The following is a 21132-nucleotide window of genomic DNA, read 5'->3' as shown; positions in this document are numbered from 1 at the left end:
TGCGGCAGTCCTCGACCCGAGTCGAGCAGGACTGGCAGGCAGGATTCAACGCCAGGAGCCACAATTCCACTCTATCTCCTCTGTCCTTGTCCTGCACCTCGCAGCAACAACTCCGACTCACTCGGGCCATTATTGTCGACTCTGCTCTGTCAGCATCAGCCAAACGCAGCGTCAAACAATTTACACTCGCCCGTCTCTTCACTCTTCTCTCTCTCTGTCTCCACTCCTCCACACCTCCCCCACCACCCACCACCCACAATGACGGCGACGCACGGCCCCCCTCAGCAGGCCGACACGCTCAGCGCCAAGGCAGCCGCGCTCCTCTCCGCCGCCGCCCACGAGGCCAAGCACCACCCGCACCCCGACATCCCACCCGTCGCAGCGACCGAGAGCGGCGGCCCCCTCACCTCGCCCGGCCAGCTCGACCCCGTCCACAAGTACGCGTACTCTGTCGTGCCGGGCTTCTTCCTCCAGTCGGGCCCAGAGCCCAAGCACGTCGCGTTCGAGGAACTGGTGAGTCTTCGGTCCTTTGCGCTGTCGTCGCCGTCTTCGCCGCCGCCCAAATCCTGCGGCGCCGGGCTAGCCGCCGCCCGCGGCCGTCGCGACCTGGCCTCCACCTCCACCGCCCGTCGGCGGCGCGCCACCCGCCTACCCGCGCACCCACGTTCGCCCTCCCCAAACCCTTCTCGGCGCGCATTCTACGGCGTTTGCTCTTTGGAATCGTACAGGCGGCGACAGGCGATCATGTTTGCCGTCGCTGCGCGATCGGCGTCTTCATTCGCGGACACCTGCTGACAGTGCAGCTCGACAAATCGTTCGGACTCATCGACCAAAGCCCCGAAAGGTGGCAAAACCTCCGGCGGGACGTCGCCGCCCTCCAGGCCAGCGCCGAGCCGAACGTGGCCTACAAGGTCATGTTCCTCGGTCGCCACGGGCAAGGCTGGCACAACTTTGCGGCGAGCAAATACGGTGTCGATGTGAGTGTAGGCGAGCTTTTTGGGTTTCTTGGCTCTCAGGGCGCCGTCGCGTCGGTGCCGACGGGGTGATCTCGGTCGCCGCGAGGTTCCTCCGACCGCGTCTGCCAAGCGAGCAATGCAGCGCCGAAAGCACGCAGCCATGGCGCACGCCCGCCATTGACAGCGGTGCGTCGGTGCGCCGCCGAGGTTGATCCGCGCAATCCCTCGTCCGCTCGCTGCCGCCCCTAGCCGCGATACCCCTAGACGGCTTTACCACCTTGAGCTCTTGGCTGACATCTCAGGCGTGGGAGACGCACTACACCTACCTGCTCGGCGACGGCGAGCTCGTGTGGGGTCCAGACCCGGAGCTGACGCCGCTCGGCCACGAGCAGACGCTCGCGATCCAGGCCGCGTGGCGCCGCGAGCTGCCGCACGGCGCGCCCATCAACCCCGACGAGATCCACTGGTTCGTCTCGCCCCTCACGCGGACATGCCAGACCATGCTCAACAGCTGGGGCGACTTGTTGAAGGGCACGCCCGAGACGTGGGAGGTGGGTGCTGCTGCGGCCTGGGTAGCCACTGACACGCGCAGGACTTCCGCGAGATCTACGGCTCGCACACCTGTGACCGCCGCAGCTCAAAGGTGGGTTGCCATGTCTACTAAGGACTAACCCTCAGGCGTACATCTCCAAACGCTTCCCCATGGTCAAGATCGAGGACGGCTTCACCGAGGAGGACGAGCTGTGGCGCCCAGATGACCGCGAGACAAACACGCACATGCAGCACCGCATGCGCCGCGCGATGGACCGCATCTTTGACGGCGCGGCGACCGAGACTTGTGAGCTAGCAGGAGCCGCATCATCAGCTCACACCGCAGACATCAGCATCACGGCCCACGGCGCCATCCTGAGTAATCTCCTCGCCGTACTCGGCCACCAGGCGTACCCGCTCACGACGGGCGAGATGATCCCCGTTGTGGTCAAGGCCACCAAGCTATAGCCGTTCTTAATCTCATCCGGTGGCGTGGCCCTTCCCCCACTCTATATCCTCATCCCTTTTGGTACTCTAGTAGTTAGAACTCGACGTCGATGCTATGCACTGCATTGTCCACAGCTCTGATGCGATGAAAGAAATATGGCAGTAACTGATGATACGCTGGCGCGCAGCCCTGGCCACGCTGCGGCGCCAGAAACCCTTCTAACGTGACAAGTCGACTCTAATCGTACACTGTAGCTTGGCTGCTGATCACGCCCACTCGTCCTCGTCCGGAATGTGCGTCCACTTTGCGAGTGCGTCGCTGACCGTGTCAAACGTGTAGAAGGACACGGCCATCGAGGGCACAATCTTGACGAGGTTGGGGACGAGGCCGCGGCTGGGTGTGGGCGTCAGTATGATACAGGGCAAGAGGGCTGCCAACTCACTACAAGCCCCTCCAGAACCCGTCGCGCTGGATCATGAGCTTGAGTGTCTCGATCGCGCCGACGTTGGGCTCGCCGAGCGTCGACAACCCCGCGACCTGCATCTTGCGGCGGAGGACGTCGAACGGATGTGTGAACATGAGGCTGAAGGCGCCAGCGAGGCCACCACACGACAGTTTGCGCAGGGCAAACTCGACGTCGCCGCAGTCGAGGCCTGCGGGCAGGATGATGCCCTTGAGCGTTTCGTAGCCGTAAAAGTTGAGCGAGACGTACGGCGCGACGCCGATGGCCGTGGCCCAGCATCCTCGGCTGCGGGGTCAGCGTTGCTACACCGGAGCTGCAGAATCAGTCAACGCACTAGAGGCCGCGGATGCCACCCTCCTGCTGGTAGACCTTCTTGGTCATGCCGGCGATGCCGAGCTTGGCGTCCTCGGCTGTGAAGGCCGCCGCTGCGCCCGAGTGGGCCATGTTGGCCGTGGCGATCGACAGGCGTGCTCGGACGAGATCAAGCGGATATGTGAATGCTGGTTTGGTCAGATCGAGTTGCCGCGCACATGGAACAACTCACAAACTGCCATGATACCGGCCGCAGCGCCCGACGCCAGCCTCCACGGCGTGCTCAGCGTCTCCTGCCCCGACCACTGCAGTGCGAGGTTCTTGAACGCGCCGTACGACGTGAACTGGATAGCCGAGTATGGGAGGATCTTGCGTCGGTTAGCCCAGCCCTCGGCAAGCCCACAGTCCCACTCACTCGCACAACATTGATGCCATTGCCCTTCATGAAGCCGGCGAACCCCTCGCTCTTCCACATGCGCACGAGCGACGGCCATAGTGCGCCGTACGCCTGGTTGCTTGCTCCGCTTCCCTTTGTCGACGATGCCTGGACCTGGCTGCGCGGCGTCAGCTCGGCCGGCGGCGCTGCTCGTGTGACCTACAGGATGATTTTAAGTCGCTCCAACGGCGACACGACTGTCCGACTTGTCGCGCCAGCGAGGCCGCCTGCGACGTCAGCACGTGCTACGCGCGCGATATGGCCAGTGCGCGCGGGCAGCGCGCTCTGCGTGATATGCGATGGTGGTGGAGGTCGCCCGATGGGCCGGGAGACGGGACTGTGCACCACCAAAACAAATCACGCAGCAGGGCTAGCGCTCGTGCGGTGGGCTGGCGCGCGTGCTGGCGCGCGCGCACGCGGCCCATGCTCTCTGCTGCGCGCCGCGCGCAGGCCTGGCTGACGAGAATGCCCGAGACGACTCGACGCGCTCGCTCGCCGCACTCACCAGCGACGAAAGTGTTGATGACGGCCTGGTTCTCTGCCATCTTTGCTCTGAACTTTTCCAGCGGCGTATGTGGTGGGTCCTTGTCGAATCTGACCTCGAGCTCGTCCTCGTCGACAATGTGGCCGGCGGGGACGGCGTCGACCTCTTGCAGCGACTGGGGGATGGGTGCCGGAGGCGGGGGGAGGGTGAGGGCCGGGGTGGGGATGGGGGTGGGGTTGGTGGGCAAGGGGCCGGGAGCGACGGGCTGCTCTATTGCGTGTTGGTCGTGAACGAAGGACGGCGGAGGCTGTGGAAAGGTGGCCGCCCCGACGGCATACGACGAGGACGCTGCAATGTCTGGAGGGGAGGGGGGCGGGGGCGGGGGGGTTGTTTGTGAGATGTTATACCGCATCGGCTCTGGCTGTGGACATTCGGCTCGGGGAGGGGAGGGGGAGGGGGGGAGCGCGAAGTGCCGGCCTAGAGGCGGGGGGCGGGGACAGAGGGCGGGACAGCAGAGGGGGGTGGGGGGTGTGAGTGTGGTTGTAACAGTGTTGTGCTCGTCGCGCGTCGACCGACTCTAAATGGCGAAAGAATGGCGAGATGTGCCAAGTGCGCAGATGCCGGGTGGGTCGGGTGTGGGGTGGGGGCCCGTGGCGCGTGGCGAGTCGTCGCCCACTCTGCCTCTTGCATGCATGCATCCCCCCGCGGCCTGCCTGCCTCTCGTTCCTCTCCTCGCCTGCACGGCTGTGCATCTGCCATCTCGCCTGCGGCTCTGCACACCCCGCAACCCGGCAACCCCATGGAAAGCAGCAGGGACGAGCAGTCGGGAACGCAATCTCGGGCAGATCCGGAAGTGTTTATTCAACCCCCTCGGGCAATACTGGGTGCATCGGAACAGTGCGGCGGGCGGGTGGGTGGGTGGGTGTCAACAACGAGCACGCTGGCGGCTCGCGATACGCGATGCGAGAGGAAAGCGCGCAACGGCGTCGAGGTGTTGCTGCATGTCGGACGCAGCACCCAGGCCGACGCTGCATGCAGCCCACACAGCGTCAAGCACACTGCTGCTTGCCGTGGCAGCGCACTCGCCAACACACCCGCCACACGGCTGCTTCGGCATTGCTGGTGTGTGCAGTTCCTAGCCACTTCCCCGTCGTGACGCCTAATCCCCCTCCTAATTCGCTTGCCGCTGCCATTTCACTTCCCCACAACCGGCTAAGAATAGTTGCCGACCACAAACGGGCTGCGACCCGTCAGGTGATTATGCCCGCTCACTATCCGACTTGGTCGACTCGGAACGAGCGTGCAGTAGATTACACCCGAGGGCGAGGGCGGGCGGGGGAGTCACCATGTGGCGCCCCAAGAGGTCCTATATAACTCGCGTTGGCGCTCGATTGCCAGGTGGCTGGCTGGCTGGGGGGTGGCACGCGTCGGACAAGACAGTGACGTCGCGGCGACTCGCGTTGAACATTACACGACAGAGCCAAGCTCACCGCGCCACGAACAAGCTGATCTGATCTGAGCCGTAGCATCGCACGTGAAACGCACGCCGCACGCCGCACGCCATCGGCCGACAGACAACCACACCGCCGCAGCAACACCCGCTTCCCACGCCGGCCGGCGTCACGTCGCACGTTGGTGAGGAACGTGTCTGACGCTCATGGCATGCCGCGGCGCCAGGCGCAGTTGGGCGACATGATGTCATGTGGTGTCGGCGGGCCTGCTGCTGCAGCCTGCTGGGCGACGGACCTCCGCCCAGCAGCGTGCCCCGACTGACTGCTCACCCTCGCTCGCCACTAGACCCCCGCGACGCACTGACGTTGCCATCACCCTCCTCACCGCTCACCGCTCACTACCGCCCAACTCACAATGCTCGCCCTCCGCTCCGCCCGCGCCGTCCGTCCCGCCGTCCGCCTCGCCGTGAGTGGGGTCTGGAGCAAGCTGACCCGCAGCGCGCCTACGCCACCCCCGCCGAAGCCGCCGGCGGCGCCCCTCCCCCTCCCCCTCCCCCGCCGAAGAAGGGCGACCGCACCCTCGAGTACGTGCTCGGCGCGGCCGTCCTCGGCGGCGCTGGGTACTACTGGTACACGTCGAGCCAGAAGCCCGACGCTGCTGCCAAGGCCAAGGACGCCGTCGCGGATGCCAAGAGCGCCGCGGGCAAGGCTGCCGACGCGGTGGGTTGCGCTTGCTGGGCGCGGCTGACGGGCAGAGCAAGGACGTCGTCGCGCAGGCTGCGACCGCTGTGCAGAAGAAGTAGGCGGCGGCGGCGCCGCCAGCAGCCGCGACGGCCATACGCCGAAGAAAGTAACATTAAGCCGGATCAAGTTCAAAGACCAAGTCGTTCAAGCCAAAGTCGTTCAATAGCGCTCAGTCTCCGTGACAGGGCGACGTGCATATGCACTCGTTTACTCACACCCCCACGCCCCTCACAACGCACAAGTCATACATGCCGGCCAGAGCCAGGCTCAAGTCAATGCTGTACAAGAATACAAACCGCCACTGGCGTCCTGCGACGCCAGCGCCACCAGCGCCGCCAGCACCGCCGTCTAAGAGTCCAGTTGGCTCAGCAGCTGCCTCAGACGCTGCACTTCGTCCGCAACAGCGCCGAGCTTTGGTCCGTGGCTGCCACTCCGACCTTCTGTTGCAAGCCAGCTGCGTCTTGTCAGTCTCACCCAGTCTCACCCACATAGCCCCACTCACTTGTCCAACTGAGCCCCCACCGACTTGGCCTTGAGCCGCATCTGCGAGTAGGCGTCCTCCTTGCTTGGTGACCCCGGAACAGGGCCCGAACCACTGTTGTGTCGTCTTGACGGAGTCAGAGGCGCACTGTCAAACCGCCGCAAGGTTTCCGACATGTCCCGCCCAAGCGCCTCGTGTGACTGCTGAAGCCCGCGAAGCAGCTCGGCGCGAAAGTTGGGGGCCTTTGGTGGTGGCACAGGGGCACGCTGAGCAGCAGCCACCTCGGCAGCCAGCCGCTTGTTGTCCGCGGCGGCTACCTCCTGAGCCTTCTCCAGGCGCGAGATCTCCTCCAAAGCCCTAGCAAGTTTTCCCTCTGCCGAGGACGACACAGACCGCGGCTTCGGTGTGAGGTTGGCCGCAGAAGCACGGCGCCGCTGCTCCGCCAGGTCCCGCTCCAGTGATGCGATCTTGCTCTCAGCCAAAGCCCTAGCCTTGCGCTCCTCGGCCAGCAGCTGGGTGGTCGCCTTGTCCTCGGGGCCGAGGGACGCCCTTGCCACCCTGGCCTCCTTGTTGTGCGAACGCTTGAGCTGATTGTGGAGGTGCTGAAGGTCGTCATAATCGCCTTGCAGTCGGTTGTGCTTGGTCTCCATCGACTTGAGAGTCTGGTTGAGGCGCATGTTCTCCTCGACCTGGTTGGCAAGCTGTCTGTCCGTCACCTTCTTGGCCGACTCAAGAACATGAACATGTTCGACAATCGTCCGGTTCTCGCGGCTGCGGAGAAGGGCAACCTCGTCGTCACGGGCCTTGATATCGCCAGCTGCCGAGGTCAGGTCGCGCTCGAGCTCTTCCAGTTCATTTCGGTTCTGAGCGAGCTCCTCCTGAAGGCCGCACAACTGCTGCTCGACCTTCTGCCTCCTGGCCGTCTCCGTCGACAGCTGCGACTTGGTCGCCTCGAGCTGCTTGCGGAAGGCGTCCCGCTCGTGTTCAAGGGGCAGCAGGGCGTCCTCGAGCTCGGCAAACATCAGGTCCTTCTCCTGAGACTCTTGCTGAAGCGACTGTAATCGTCAGCAATGGCCTTTGCAGACTGTGCTCACCAGAATCTTGGCCTTGGCGGCATCGCGCTCCTCCTCCGTGCTCTTGAGCTGAGACTGGACATTGCGTCGCTCAGTCTCGGCCTGCTTTCGCGCCTTCTCGGCGTCGGTGCTGGCCGCCAGAGTACGCGTCAGAAGCGACTCCTTGGACTTGAGGGCCTCCTTTGTCGACGCCAGGTCGCGCTCGGCAGCCGAATGCCTTTGCCGCAACCCATCAATGTCAACGCGGAGCTTGTTGGCAAGCTGGGCTGCGTTCTCCCGCTGCTTCTCCTGTAACTCTTGGAGTTGAGAGACCTGCTTCCGGAGATCAGAGTTCTCTGCCTCACGGCTGCGGTCGACCTCCTTGCGTTTGATCTCCTCGGACACCTTGGCGTCCATGACCTTGCGGAGCTCATCGAGCGACTTTTCCAGCTTGGCCTTCTCGCCGACAAGAGTCTGGCGCTCCTTGTCCTTCTGGCTGAACTCAGACTTGAGACCGTCAATGGTGACTTGGAGTGCCGCCTTTGCTGCCTCGCTTGCTTCATGAGCCTTGGCAGATGTCGCACGCTTGCCCTCCAACTCGACCAAAGCTGTCTGCTTCGCGGATATCGTTGCCTCGTGACCCTTGATGGTCTCCCGAAGCTCCTGGAGAGCAGCTTCGCGGCGGCCAACGTCCTTGGAGAGGTCGGCAGCTCGAGCCGTGCTAGTCTCACTGACCGTCAGCGCAAGTCCTCCTACACCACTCACGTCTTCTTGCGCTCCTCTTGGAGAAGCCTCTGAACATCAACGAGCTCAGCCTCCTTCTTCTCCTTGGCACGACGCTGCTGCTCCTCCTTGTTCGCAACATCGCTTCGGAGCTGCTCGAGCTGTCTTGCCACCTCCGACTTGGCGTTCTCGAGCTTGGAATGCTCTGCAGACTTGTCCTTGGACTGCCGGAGCAGATCCATCTCGCGTTGACGGGCAGCAACATTGTCCTTCTCGAGCATCCGCACTTGCTCAGCGAGTTGATCGTGCTTGTGGCGGAGCTTGGCGAGGTTGTCGTCGTTCTGCTCGGCGGCGGAAACAGCGTCCTGGTACTTGGTCTCGAGTTTGGCGAGCTCCTCCTCGAGTTCCTTGACGCGCTCTTGGAGATCAGACTCGTTAGCCTTGGACCGGTTGAGCATCTGGTCCTTCTCCACGGCGAGGTCGCGCTCTGCAGACAGATCCCGCTCGACTTTCTCCTTCTCGGACAGCAGAGCCGCGCGAAGCTCTTCGAGGCGCTTCTTCTCCTGCTCATCACGCTCTGCGCGCTCCTTTGCCATGGACAGCTCGGCTTGCTTGCGGGCCAACTCGTCGTCCACCCGGGTGGCAGCAAGAAGGGGGCGGACCTTGGCGTACAGTGACCACCAGGGCCAATCACGGAGCTCGATGTATGCTCGAGCATTGCGCTGAATTGTCCGCACAGCCTGGGCGCGGTTAATGAGCTTGTTGATGCGGCGGCGGTGGATGTGCATGCGTGCAGCAGCCTGGAAGCGGCGGAAGAGGTCGGTGAGAAGGGCGTCGCGGCGCTCTTCCAGCTCGGCAAGGATGCCGGCCTTGAAGAAGATCTTGGTCGCACCAATCGCGTAGAACTCGGAATCCAGCTCCAACGCCTGGGCAATGAGTGCGGCCGCCTTTCGACCGTCCATGAAGCCCTGGGGGACGACACCAGGGGTGAGGACCTCATAGCGCTGACGGAACTCGGCGAAAGAGTGTCGGTTGGGGAATCCTAAGCGTGCGATACGGATGCCTTCAAGGACACCGTTGCAGCGAAGCTGGTCGAGAACCAGGTTGACGTCGACCCTGCCCGGCTTCTTGTCCGCATTGGGAACAATGCAGCGAACGAAGTGTGGTTGAGTTGCAGCCAGTTGACCCATGAGCTGGTTCAGCTGCTCCTTGTGACGCTGGCCCAAAGTACGGAACGCGCCACGCTTCTTGCGCTTGCCAGCGACGTTGGCGTTGGCATCCTCGGCGTACTCGGCAAACATGGTGGTGATCGCGGGGACGTCGGATTGCGACAGCAGGCCAGCGACGGCGTCGTTCACTGGGTCCTTGTTCTTGGAGAGCCATCCCTCGGTTCTGTACTCGACGTCACCAGCATAGTGTCTAATGACAAAGCCCTTGCTGAAGCGAGTCGCCTTGTACTTGGCGGAACCGGGGTGAACAGCCTTCGAGGAACCCTTCGGGGGCTCCCAGATTTCCTGCACCTTGTCGGTGAAGGTGACGTCGGTTGCCTTGGGCATGATACACTCCTCGTCCAGTAATGACAGGACACCGATAGGCTGAGTGCTCTCGATGAGCTCGATGGTGGGCTGCAGGTCCAGGCCAAAGTTGACATAGTCCCACTTGATGCCCTCGCGCGTGTACTCCTCCTGCTCAAGTGTGAACATGTGGAAGTTGAAGAACTGCTGGAGCTTCTCGTTGGTGAAGTTGATGAGAAGCTGCTCGTACGAGTTGACATCTGTAGAGGTCAGCACCAAGTCCCCCTGCAAGATCCTCACCAAAGATTTCGAAACCCGCGATATCAAGAACACCGATGAACAAGCTGAACGCGTCAGTGGGGAACCGCGGCAGCGGCTATCATCACTTACGACTTGCTGCTGGGGCGGTCGAGGGCAGTGTTGATTCTGTCGACCATGCCGCTGAACGCCTTCTCAAACATAAACTTGGACAGGGCCGCAAGCTCATCTTCGGCCTGCTTCTTGGTTCGCGCGTGCGTCACCAGCTCACGGCCAGCGCGGACCTTGGGCGTGAGGACAGACTTGACAAACTCCTTGACCGAGATGCCGAGCAGATGGCAGACCTTCTCAGCGGTAGACTGAGACTCGGGCGACAGGTAGGCTTGATCTGTCGAACCACCGACGAGTTCAAGGTTCCCGATGTGGAGGATGGCAGCAACCACGCGGAACAGCTCGAACTGCTCCTCCTTGGAGAAGCCAACGACGTCAAGCGCGGCCTTTAAGGAGCGCCATTCGGAGAGGTCATCCACACCGTCCAACAGAAGTCGTGTCTGGTTCAGAACCTTGTACTTCTCGGCACCACCTTCCAAGAGGAGCGGCTCTGGGAAATGGGTTAGCATAGACCAGCGCAAGTAAGGTGAGACGCACCAGCAAGACCGGACTCCTTGGCTCCCTGCAGAAGCTGGTAGAAGACATGGAAGCTGCGCTCGCCTTGGGCTCGGGTGGTGACACGACTCTTCTCGAGGAGGTACCAGTCGATGTTGGCGCCCGCAATAGAGCCGTTGGGCGCAAGGAAGATGCGGATAAACTTGCCGAAGCGTGACGAGTTGTTGTTGCGCATCGTCTGGGCATTGCCAAATGCCTCGAGGATGGGGTTGGCCTGGAGAATCTGACGCTCAAGTAGGCCGAGCTCGGCAGACGCGCCTGCTTCAACATCCTCGATGTCCCTGCTCTTGAAGCTGGCTGAACGAGGAAGACCCGAGGGTGCCGAGGCAGAGGCGGCGTCCGCAGCAGTTGCGATAGCCGCGAGATACTGGATGACCTTCTTCGTGTTTTCGGTCTTTCCGGCACCTGATTCTCCACTGCACGGGTGAGCGTGTGCTATCAAGGGGCACCTACGTGATGAGAATACTCTGACTCTCGCGCTCCTCGCCAATCTGCTGCCATGCGCGTTCGGCAATGGCAAAGATATGGGGTGGGTTCTCTTCCCTCCTCTTGCTTCGGTACTGAGACACAACCTTGGGGGTGTAGATGGGGAGGGGGCGATAGGGGTTGAGTGAGATGAGGAATAACCTGCGCCCGTTAGATTGAAGCCACCAACCATCAACCATGTTCAACATACCCAGAGTAGGTCTGTGTGGTGATCAGCAGCTGAACCGTGCCCGGACAATGTAAACACTCACGTAGATGCTTCCCGCTCCGTAACGCATGCGAAGGTCATTGACCACACTGGCCTCGTTGAGATGGGTGAGCTCGGCAATGTCCTCGACACCATCGAACTGCGGCGGGTTCATGGGCGAGAGCGAGTCGACGGGGACGACGCGAATCTCGCCTGTCGTAGTGATGACGACCTCGGCAGTGTCGCCGCCGGGAGTTGGCTCAGACTTGATCCATCCTGGTAGGAACCCTTCGGCAGTGTCGGGGACCCAAACTCGTCTGCGATTGTCGTCGGCATCGTTGAAGGGTTGGACAGCACCGCGAGCAAGCATGAGCCGCCAGTATGGTGATACACGGCGTGCCATTGCGATTGGTATGAGGTGAATGGAGTAGGGGTTGTGTGCATTCGTCGATGGGAGAAAGCGAGAAGGAGGGAGGAGACGGCGTCAGCCTGTGCACTCGAGGGGCACAACAACAATGTCAACAAGCAACCTACTTCTTCTCGCTGAACTCTGCTTGGGCCGCCGCGTCCACCGCAGTGTCCTTGGTGACTCTCCCGATTAACTTTGCGGGGTCCATGTTGGAGTCGACGCGGAAGAGAGGTGTGCGACGGCGTCAAGAGGCGGCGGCCAAGAGGGTGGTGTGGGTGTTTATGTCCAGGGTACGAGGTGGCTTGTGTGGATCGTTGATCGTTGTGCTTGGGTCTGGAGCGTGTAGGTGGACCTCGCGTCGTCTACTCGGACCACCTTGAATGATCTGTGCTTTGTGTCGAGGCCCAAGTGTGAATGCGAGCGAGTGTTGGAATGGGTTGATGGGGGGAGCAGTGCAGAGCACGGGTTTGGGTGGGTTTCGAGTTTGTGTTGTTGACGTCTGTTGGACATGACGGTCAGTCAATGGAGCTGGCCCTGGCTCGCTCGCCTCGCGCCTCGCCCACCCCGCCGCCCCGAAAGGCAGTCGCGCCAAAGCAGTCGCCAAGGCGGGCAATAACAAACCCTAATGACAGTTTAGTCCACGTCATTGTTTCTGGTTAATCTGCCACCGCTTTTATTTCCGCGGTGTTGCCTCGGAGGGCCAGGCTGGGTGCTGCTGGCTATGACGCTCTGGGCGGAGCTAGGGGAAGTAGGGGGCGAGCAAGTGCACCTGGCTGGCTGGCTGGCAGGCTGGCTGGCTGGCTGGCTGGCTGGCTGGCTGGCTCTCGCTGGCCCGCAGTCACTCGTCGATATCGGTGACCATTACAACGACTCACTTCACTCACTCACCCACCCCACCCTCTTCCCCTCCTCCTCCTCATCACCCTCTCCACAACTCGACAAACCTCAATCCCCACTTTACACACCTTCCATCAACAACAACAACAACAACTACCACAGCAGCGCGCAACAACAACACCGTATCGTTTCTGCAGCGACACCCCACCATCCCGCCGAGCGTCGACGAGCCACCTTCCCTCCCGACTTGCTCTCATTGGCCCTCTCCCCTCCATTCAACCCGAGAGAGAAGGAGCACACACCTCTTCCTTGCCCCCCTCCTCTGTCACATTCTTCCTCCACCCACCATGGCGTCTACGTCAGCGTTAGTGTACCGTGGCCGGTCCATCGCACACCCCGGCTGACTCTCTGCAGACCACCCCAAGGCGACTACCGTGTCGGCCTGGTTCGCCCTCCAAAGGACATGCGTCCCCAGACCGAGGTGAGCTTTCTCGACACGACCACCATCTCACCGAACAATGCTTACACCGCCTCCAGGATGTCACAGCTACCCAGGGCTCGTCATTCGACGACTTTGGTTTGAAGCGTGAGCTCCTCATGGGCATCTGGGAGGCTGGCTTCGAGAGACCATCCCCTATCCAAGAAGAAGCCATTCCTATGGCTCTGACCGGCCGCGACATTCTTGCACGAGCAAAGAACGGAACTGGCAAGACTGGTTCTTTCATCATCCCGACCCTCAACCGTGTCAACACTTCTCTCTCCCACATCCAGGCCGTCCTGCTAGTCCCCACGCGTGAGCTGGCACTCCAGACATCACAAGTGTGCAAGACGCTCGGCGCCCACATTCCCGGCCTTCAAGTCATGGTCACCACTGGTGGTACCACATTGCGAGACGACATTCTCCGTCTCCAGGAGCCTGTTCACATCCTCGTCGGTACCCCTGGCCGTATTCTCGACCTCGGCGGCAAGGGTATCGCCAACCTGAGCAAGTCTGGCATTTTCGTCATGGACGAGGCCGACAAGCTCTTAAGCGAGGAGTTTACTCCTGTTGTTGAGCAGCTCCTCTCCCTTTGTCCCCGCGAGAGGCAGGTCATGCTCTTCTCCGCCACCTTCCCCGTCCACGTCAAGGACTTCCGCGTGAGTTGGGCACTCGCGCCGTGCTGTATCCTCCGCTGACCCATGCAGAACCGCAACATGGTCCAGCCCTATGAGATTAACCTCATGGACGAGCTCACCCTCAAGGGTGTCACCCAATACTATGCCTATGTCGAAGAACGACAGAAGGTTCACTGGTAAGTCGTCGCTTGAACCGAGGACTTTGGCTAACAGCGCAGTCTCAACACGCTCTTCTCCAAACTCCAAATCAACCAGTCCATCATCTTCTGCAACTCTACCAACCGCGTCGAACTCCTCGCCAAGAAGATTACCGAGCTTGGCTACTCGTGTTTCTACTCGCACGCCAAGATGCTCCAGTCCCATCGCAACCGTGTCTTCCACGACTTCCGACAGGGTATGACGCGTAACTTGGTCTGCTCCGATCTCCTCACTCGTGGTATCGATATCCAGGCCGTCAATGTTGTCATCAACTTCGATTTCCCCCGCACTGCTGAATCATATCTCCATCGCATTGGTCGTTCCGGTCGTTTTGGTCATCTCGGTCTCGCCATCTCTCTCCTCACTTATGAGGACCGCCAAAACCTGTATCGCATTGAATCGGAGCTGGGTACTGAGATCCAGCCCATCCCTGCTGTCATAGATCCCGTCCTGTATGTCGCTCCCTCCGCCATTGAGGAGCCTACTCCCCCACCACGTGCCGCCCCTGCCACTCGCCCTCCCGCTCAGCGCGCTGCTCCCCCTGCCGCCCAGCAGTCCGCCGCCCCCGCCCATGCTCCTATCGCTCAGCCTGCCGCCCACCCTCCCCCTTCGGTTGTGGCCGCTGCCGCTCGCGAGAACCACCAGAGCGCCCCCGCCAACCAGGCACCCCCTCCTGCTACCGCCGGCGACGGACAAGCTCAGGCCGATGGCCAGGCCCGTTCGCGGGATAACTCGCGTCCCTCGAGCAGCAACCGCGGCCGTGGTCAGCCTCGTAACGGCCAGGGACAGGGCAACAACAGCAACCGCCCGCGTGGCGGCAACACGAACGGTGGTGGCAACCGTGGCCCTCGACAGCAGGGCCAGACCACCCCATCGTCGGCACCTGCGCCGGCGGCTTAGACGATTGTGAAAGAGTTACATGTCAGAAGTTAAAGGCAAGCTCCGGCGTGAGCTTGCTGTCAAGAAGAACGAAAGAGAGTAAAGAGGCGTTTACCAGCTGGGGATTCAACTCGCCAGCGAACTGAGGATGTGGAGGCGGAGTGCGCGGTGAAGGGGGGTTGCCTTTTTTCTATCCTACCACATGTCTGGTTGTAGTACTCTGAAGCCACCAGGGCAATGCATCAGATGGTTGGAGCGAGTGAGTGTCACGGTGACAGGTACGGAGATGGTGGGACGCGGTGTGACAACCTGTAGTGATGGAGTGATGGTCGCTGGGATTGCGCCACTGCTACTATATCGTGCTTATCACTCTATCTTGTGGCTAAAGGCCCTGCAGGCAGTAACATTGGTCGCTCGGCGTTCGGGAGTAAACGCGTCGTAGTCGACACGCATGACTCGCTGATGGCTCTCTGCTGGCCGGCTGGCTGGCTCTACTCTGGCTGGTCACGACGTCGACGCCACCATTGAGGGACAAGGGCTGTCGTTGCTGCTACTGTTGCCGGCTGACGGCTGTGGGCAACCAGAATGCTACCGTCTGCTCAAGACCGTGACTTACGTGAACCTTGATCGATCAACAGTGCCACACCACACGCCACCGGCCGGCGCAGGACAACGGACGACGCACCCACCTACGCCACTCCACGCACGACAACTGTCGACAGGCGGGCGGTGCGATCGATCACACCACGCCACGAGCATCTCCTCCCCGCGGAACGAACCCACAAGCACGGAAGTCAAGTCGTCTGACCAGCTATCAACGGGGAGTAGAACACGCCCAGATCGCGCAGATCACTGCTGCATCCTTGCTCTCTTCTACAACCTGTCGTTTACGAAGCTACGAATCCACCGAGCGCCCGGTTCGAAGTGCCATTGAATCGGCGACTGAGTCGAGTCACGCGCCTAAGCGCCAGCCAGCCAGCCAGCCGGCCAGTGAATGGCCACCACGACCCCGCACACCACCCCAGGCGGCGCCCACCCACCAATCCACCCACCCACCCACCCCATCGCGCCCATCACACCCATCGCATTCCTCACTTCTTCCTTTCAATCCATTCGTGCACAAACGCGTCTGTCCGTCTCTCCACACACGGCCTTCTTGCTGCTTGCACATCCGCCGCCGTCTCGACTCGCTGCTTCGCTCAATACCCCCACCGCGCCCCCCTTGTGCATTGCGTCGTCAACCCGCCCGGCCCACCCAGCCCGCCCCCCCTTATCCCATCTCACCAAACTGGGGTATTTGATACCGTCACGTCACCACTGCTCCCCTTCGTCATTGTTCGCCGCCCCCTCCCTGCCTTGCTCTCCTCCCCGCCAAGTAAACGACGGCGTCACATCGCGTCTCTTGTCGTCTATCAAACACTCGTTACATTCTTCCGACGTCACCGGCCGACCGCGTCGTCGCCATGAGCGTTCCCGCGGCGTCCCCATCGCCCCTCCCGCCAAAGAGCATCCCTCGGGCGCGTCCGACGCCCATCGCTGGCGCTGCTGGAGCGAGCCCAGCGTACGCGTCTCCGTCCGGCTCGAGCCTGCGCACCGGCCGCTCGTACGCGCGCTCCGTCGGCTTTGACACCAACGGCGCCGCCCACAGCGCAACCGACGACAGCAACTGGCGCGCCAGAACCGCTGGCGAGGCCGGGTCCGTGCCCCGTTCTCTCGGGCCTGCCGACGCTGCAGCGTCGACCTCGGCCGCGACCGGCAGCAGCCCCGCGCGTGCCCCCGAGCGCACCGTCGGCGGCTTTGAGAAGAGGGAGATCCGCGCCGGCGGCGGCCAGAGCGCGCTCTCGGGCGCCAAAGACAAGGGCGAGGTCAAGTGTAAGTTGGAGACGGCAAGCCCCTCATCTCGCCGACGACGCCACCGAGGCGCATCGTCTTGTTCTTGGCCAATGAGTTGACGCTGACCCTAAGCTCCAGCTGCAGCTCTCAGCCACGTCCCATGCCGTTTCTTCAAGGCCGGAGCCTGTACCGCTGGCTCGAGCTGCCCGTTTTCCCATGAGCGTGAGTCTTGACGGTGCGATCGGAGGTGCGGAGCGTGGGGCAGGCGAATGAACGTGTCGCGAGAGAAGCCCTACAATGGGAGACTCTGGACACTGCAACTGCAACCCCTGCGCCCGCCGCGCCCGATGCCTGCTTCGCGCAATCTTGCAAACGCCTTGCTGATCTCTCCCAGTGGGCGGCAAGAAGGAGATATGCCAATGGTTCCTCAAGGGCGACTGCAAGTTTGGACACAAATGTGAGTCCGGTGACTGGCCATGAGGAGGCTTCTACCCTGCGTTTCGATCACATCGCTGATACCCGCAGGTGCGCTCGCCCATGTGCGCCCCGGCGAGCCCATGTCGATGGACCGCAAGAACAAGAAGGATCAGCAGCGCGAAGCCCGCGAGCGTGCCGATGCCAAGGGAGAGGCCAGCAGCCTAGGCCGTAGCCTTGGCGACGAATTGGGCACCTCGCCGGCTACTTCGCGCGCAGAACCATCGCCTATCCCAGCTGGACGTGACATTGCGCACCCCGTTCCCATCAAGTCGTCCATCTCGGCCTCGCTCCACTCGGGCTCGAACCACTCGCCCAGCCGCTTCGCGTCGTCGCCGTTAAGGGAGCCATATGGGCCCCCGGCTGCAGTTGTCGCTGGCTCTCCTTCGGCCGGCTTCAACCAGGCCCGCCCCCTGAGCGGAGCGGCTGGCTTTGCTTCGTCGCCCGGACGCCCTTCGCCCTTGTCTGCTTCGTTCAACGCGCGCGGCTCAGCGACCACTGGCGTCTCGCTCAAGGGAAGCTCGGTCGTGTCGATCCACTCGCCGCTCCGTCCCCCGGGCAACTCGGCCGTCTTCTCGAGCTCGTTCTCGCACGCGTCTCTTACTCCTGATAAGGGTGGCTCGCAACTGTCGGCCTCGTTTGCGGACAGCACATTGCGTCGCAGCATCTGGGCACGGTCCGAGACTCCCGACGAGCCGCTCAGCCCCGCGCGCCGACCTATTCCTACGCCCGCACGTGCGATTGACGACGTGTTTGACGAGGATGACGGTCATGGCGAGGACTTGATCCCCTCGAGCCTCAGTGACCTGCTCACGCCGACTGAGCGCGCCCGCCGCATGTCGCGCAACGACAGCCACGACTCTGCGTACGTGGGCTCTCCAGGTCGCAACTCGCTCCTCAACCCGAACCAGTTTGTGGGCGCCGAGCGTCTGGCCCAGTCGGCAGGCGCGGCTCTTCCCCCTGGCGACTTCTTACAGGCGTTATGGAGCCAGGATGGCCAGGATGCGCGCAGAACCTCTGTGGCTACGGGCACCTCACCCAAGCCCGAGCTCACGTTCACTTCTGCCCAGCCCGCGACGCCCGTTCTCCGCCAGTCGCTTCTGTCGCAGCAGCGCAGCCCCAACTCGTCGCGCTCTTCGCCGTCCAACCAGCAGGTCCCGTCATCGACGACGGCCATTCGCGGCCCTGCGGCTCCGGCCGTGGACGCACCGTACCTCCTGCGCGAGCGTGTCACCGACCCGTCGAGCCCGACTGCACGCGCCCTCCAGGAGCACGCCCCGGGCCAGTCACTGCCTGGTGGATTAGCTGCTGCGCTCAGCCGCATGCACATGCAGCCTGGTGGCCGCGCCCCGTCTGGCCTTGGTGGACGTGCGCCCGACGCCGCCTTTGCCGGCACGCCCAACGCCGGCACTGTTGCCACGCCCCCTGGCCTATCGGTTCCCCTTCCCGCTCGCCGCGACGAGCACGACGACGACGCCCTGTTCCACATGGACGGTTAAGAGCCATCCCGCCCGCCTCAGCATTGTTCCGCTTCGACTCTGTACTGAGCATTAGAAGTGTACCATGGCGACCCGACCCGCGATTCCTTCTTCCGTGTAACAAGACTACAAGACAAAAGAGTGAAAGAGTGACCAGATGACAAAAGAAGTACGGATTTACTCCACCTACTCGCCCCCTCAAAACCCAAAAAACTGGCAGAAACGGTAGATTAACCTAGACCGGACGCCTCTTGATATGCACTGAATTAATAACGCGACGCGGGGGTGGAAGGCTGCATCTATCTACTGACTGGCAGAGCGAATGCTACGGCATACCTACTACAGCAGTACCGGCTACGGAGTACAGGAGCTTCTACGAATCTGTACTGGCTACAGTGCTGGCTAATGTTTGCGGCAGAGGTGAGTGTGTGCAGTGCGGGGACATGTGCGCGGGGGTGCGGGGCATCAGAGTGCGGGGTATGGGGTCACGGCAAGGAAGGGGCGTCTAGGTGAGGCCAAGCAAGGCCGAGGATTGGAAGCGGCCGAGGGCACGGCCGCGGGGGGTGCGGCCGGGGCTGGCGCTGGCGCTGTAGGCGGGGCTGGCACTGAGGGCGGGAGCCTCAGCGACGGCGTCACTTGAGCGGGGCGGGCCGGTGAAGGCGACGGCGGGGAGGGCGTGCGCGAGGGAGTGGAACGCGTCGCCCTCGAGGCTCGACTCGCGGCGGGCCTTGGCGGGTGCGAGGCGGCGGCGCTTGTACGTGCGCTGGTTGACGCGGACTGGGAGGGGCTCGGGCGTAGCCTCGTCGGCGGGGCGCTTGAGTGCCGGGGGCTCTTCGTCCTCGGTGTCGCTCGCATCCTCGACGTAGGTCGGCGTCCTTCCCTCGGGCGGGGTAGCGACCAGCTCGAGCTCGGGCTCGGACTCGTCCTCCTCCCCGCAGGAGAGCACGTGGCGCAGGGGCGAGCGCGCGACGGGCCACGGGTCGTGGAAGCCCCACTCCTTGAGCTGGCGCCACGCGCGGAAGCGCACCTCGCGGCCCTTGTCCTCGGCCCTGCTCCGCCCGCCGCGGAGCGCGCGGCTGGCGATCACTGCGCCCGTGGGCCGCGGGCGCAGGCGGCGCTGCGGGTGCGCGCGGAGCACGCCCGGCGCGAGGAGGTCGACGGCGAACTTGTACATTGAGCGAAAGGCCGCAAGCCGCTCGCCGTGCCCCGGGGGCTGGGAGAGCGCGGCGCGAGCTGTCTTGTAGCGCCGCTGCTCGGACGGGGTCACGAAGGGCGCGGGGTAGGTCGGTTCTGGAGGGGGCATGGGGTGGTGCAATGCAGTGGGGGGGAGATGGAGTGGGAGATGGTGGTATGAGACAGAGGGGAGGGAGGGAGAGTTGATGGAGGAGGGAAGGCGAGGTGTCGCGGGCAGGCGATGATGAGGATTATCGGACTGTGTGCACGCACCGAGAGTGCAGGTCGGTGCGTTGGGTGACGCCACCCACCCGCCGGCCGCCCACCGCAGACTGCGACTGCCGCCACCCGACGAGGCCTGTGCGCGCAACGCGACGCGCGACGGGAGGGGCGATCATGACGGGCACGACGCATGCATGCGGCGACGAGCTGACTCGACTACGACCGCGTAGCATTCAGCGGGCGCTGACAGCCTCATTGTCGAGGCGGGACACACGACCACCCCGACACCCCGACCCACGCCCCCACCCAGTACATGCATACATACAGCGTCACCTCTACACAACCGGCACGCGCTGCGCTGCCCCCGGACTCGAGAAGACGCGCCGCCGCATCCGCCGGCTCGCCGCCAGCGCCGCAAGCTGTTCGGTAAGCACGTCGAGCTGGCGCCCGAGCTGCGTCTTGCGCCACGGGCCACGATCGAGCACGTCTGCTGCTGCTTCTTCTGCTTCTGCGTCCGGCGCGGCGGGGCGAGATCGCCCGTGTTTTAGGGTGCTGCGGGTCTTCGCGCGCGGCGCCGGTGGGTTCGGCGCAACCCCCGCCTGGCCCTCGGCCCACACGTTGGAGCGCTGGCGCGCATGCCGTCTCGGCGCGCGCGTCGGCAGCGTGCGGTCACACAGCTCGAAGAAGGCGCCGACGAACACGATCGGGTCGGGGGAAGGCTGCACCGCCGCTGGGGCGGGGGGCACTTCCGGGGCTTGTTCGGCGAAGGCCCGCCGCAGGGGGGAAGGGCGCGCCACGCTCGCCGGGTGGATGCCGAGTCTTTTGAGCGTGCGCGCCGCGCGCGACCGCCGCTCGAGCGCGAGGTAGGAGGGCACGCTCTTGCCCCCGCGCTCACAGGCGCGGGCCACGAGCTCGGCCGTGCCCAGCCCGCCTCCGTTGCCGCCGAGGTCATAGCCCGCGCGCCAGGCGGCCAAGCGGCGCGCGACGACGTCCCTCTGCGCGCTGGCGAAGAGCGGCTCATACGTCGCGCGGTAGTGCTCGTGCACCCTTGTGAGGCGGCGCAGCGGCGCCAGGATCCCAGGCGGCGCGGCGGGAGACAGCTCGAAGCGCGTGTATGGCAGGATTGGCGGCAGCCGCTGGTTGACGGCGCGCAGCTCGGCGGCGGAGAGGGCGAGCAGGCGCCGGTCGTGCGGCGCGGGGTGGTGCGGTGCGGCGGGCAGGGCCCATTCCTGTGCGAGGGGCATTGTGTGGGGAATGGGGAAGAGCAAGGTTGGGTGTAGGGGTTTTGTATCTCGCTGAAAGGACGACGAGTCACGCAGCA

General features: G+C 63.2%; 8 protein-coding genes across 8 annotated transcripts; 4 read left to right on the top strand and 4 right to left on the bottom strand.

Moving 5' to 3' along the window:
• Nucleotides 1-258: 258 nt before the first annotated feature.
• On the top strand, nucleotides 259-1955 carry PMU1_2 (putative phosphoglycerate mutase pmu1; the record flags this gene model as incomplete). Its single annotated transcript, XM_069356468.1, has 6 exons — nucleotides 259-513; nucleotides 804-977; nucleotides 1259-1507; nucleotides 1549-1599; nucleotides 1635-1794; nucleotides 1834-1955. The coding sequence occupies 6 exons, from the start codon at nucleotides 259-261 to the stop codon at nucleotides 1953-1955; spliced, it is 1011 nt and encodes a 336-aa protein (XP_069206309.1).
• Nucleotides 1956-2201: 246 nt separating this feature from the next.
• Nucleotides 2202-4042, bottom strand: Q8F55_008063 (uncharacterized protein; the record flags this gene model as incomplete). Its single annotated transcript, XM_069356467.1, has 7 exons — nucleotides 2202-2328; nucleotides 2378-2683; nucleotides 2733-2898; nucleotides 2943-3078; nucleotides 3126-3264; nucleotides 3310-3373; nucleotides 3652-4042. 7 exons carry the CDS (start codon nucleotides 4040-4042, stop codon nucleotides 2202-2204), a joined length of 1329 nt encoding a protein of 442 aa, XP_069206308.1.
• Nucleotides 4043-5496: 1454 nt separating this feature from the next.
• Nucleotides 5497-5884, top strand: Q8F55_008062 (uncharacterized protein; the record flags this gene model as incomplete). Its single annotated transcript, XM_069356466.1, has 3 exons — nucleotides 5497-5547; nucleotides 5580-5801; nucleotides 5837-5884. The coding sequence occupies 3 exons, from the start codon at nucleotides 5497-5499 to the stop codon at nucleotides 5882-5884; spliced, it is 321 nt and encodes a 106-aa protein (XP_069206307.1).
• A 289-nt stretch (nucleotides 5885-6173) lies between these two features.
• On the bottom strand, nucleotides 6174-11809 carry MYO1_2 (class II myosin; the record flags this gene model as incomplete). Its single annotated transcript, XM_069356465.1, has 11 exons — nucleotides 6174-6279; nucleotides 6328-7361; nucleotides 7401-8088; nucleotides 8124-9855; nucleotides 9896-9939; nucleotides 9986-10454; nucleotides 10502-10935; nucleotides 10973-11146; nucleotides 11196-11206; nucleotides 11257-11509; nucleotides 11727-11809. The coding sequence occupies 11 exons, from the start codon at nucleotides 11807-11809 to the stop codon at nucleotides 6174-6176; spliced, it is 5028 nt and encodes a 1675-aa protein (XP_069206306.1).
• Nucleotides 11810-12785: 976 nt separating this feature from the next.
• Nucleotides 12786-14652, top strand: DHH1 (DExD/H-box ATP-dependent RNA helicase dhh1; the record flags this gene model as incomplete). The annotated part of the gene is made up of 5 exons (XM_069356464.1): nucleotides 12786-12802; nucleotides 12853-12919; nucleotides 12976-13575; nucleotides 13624-13730; nucleotides 13773-14652. 5 exons carry the CDS (start codon nucleotides 12786-12788, stop codon nucleotides 14650-14652), a joined length of 1671 nt encoding a protein of 556 aa, XP_069206305.1.
• A 1442-nt stretch (nucleotides 14653-16094) lies between these two features.
• Nucleotides 16095-18437, top strand: Q8F55_008059 (uncharacterized protein; the record flags this gene model as incomplete). The annotated part of the gene is made up of 4 exons (XM_069356463.1): nucleotides 16095-16503; nucleotides 16603-16686; nucleotides 16859-16921; nucleotides 16990-18437. 4 exons carry the CDS (start codon nucleotides 16095-16097, stop codon nucleotides 18435-18437), a joined length of 2004 nt encoding a protein of 667 aa, XP_069206304.1.
• Nucleotides 18438-18921: 484 nt separating this feature from the next.
• Nucleotides 18922-19719, bottom strand: Q8F55_008058 (uncharacterized protein; the record flags this gene model as incomplete). Its single annotated transcript, XM_069356462.1, has 1 exon — nucleotides 18922-19719. The coding sequence occupies one exon, from the start codon at nucleotides 19717-19719 to the stop codon at nucleotides 18922-18924; it is 798 nt and encodes a 265-aa protein (XP_069206303.1).
• Nucleotides 19720-20146: 427 nt separating this feature from the next.
• Nucleotides 20147-21055, bottom strand: Q8F55_008057 (uncharacterized protein; the record flags this gene model as incomplete). Its single annotated transcript, XM_069356461.1, has 1 exon — nucleotides 20147-21055. One exon carries the CDS (start codon nucleotides 21053-21055, stop codon nucleotides 20147-20149), a length of 909 nt encoding a protein of 302 aa, XP_069206302.1.
• Nucleotides 21056-21132: the final 77 nt, after the last annotated feature.

The sequence above is a fragment of the Vanrija albida genome, assembly GCF_041260175.1.
Source record: "Vanrija albida strain AlHP1 chromosome Unknown contig_6, whole genome shotgun sequence".
Lineage (NCBI taxonomy): Eukaryota > Fungi > Basidiomycota > Tremellomycetes > Trichosporonales > Trichosporonaceae > Vanrija > Vanrija albida.
The sequence above is the reverse complement of the archived record's forward strand: the minus strand, read 5'-3'. Positions and strand labels throughout refer to the sequence as shown.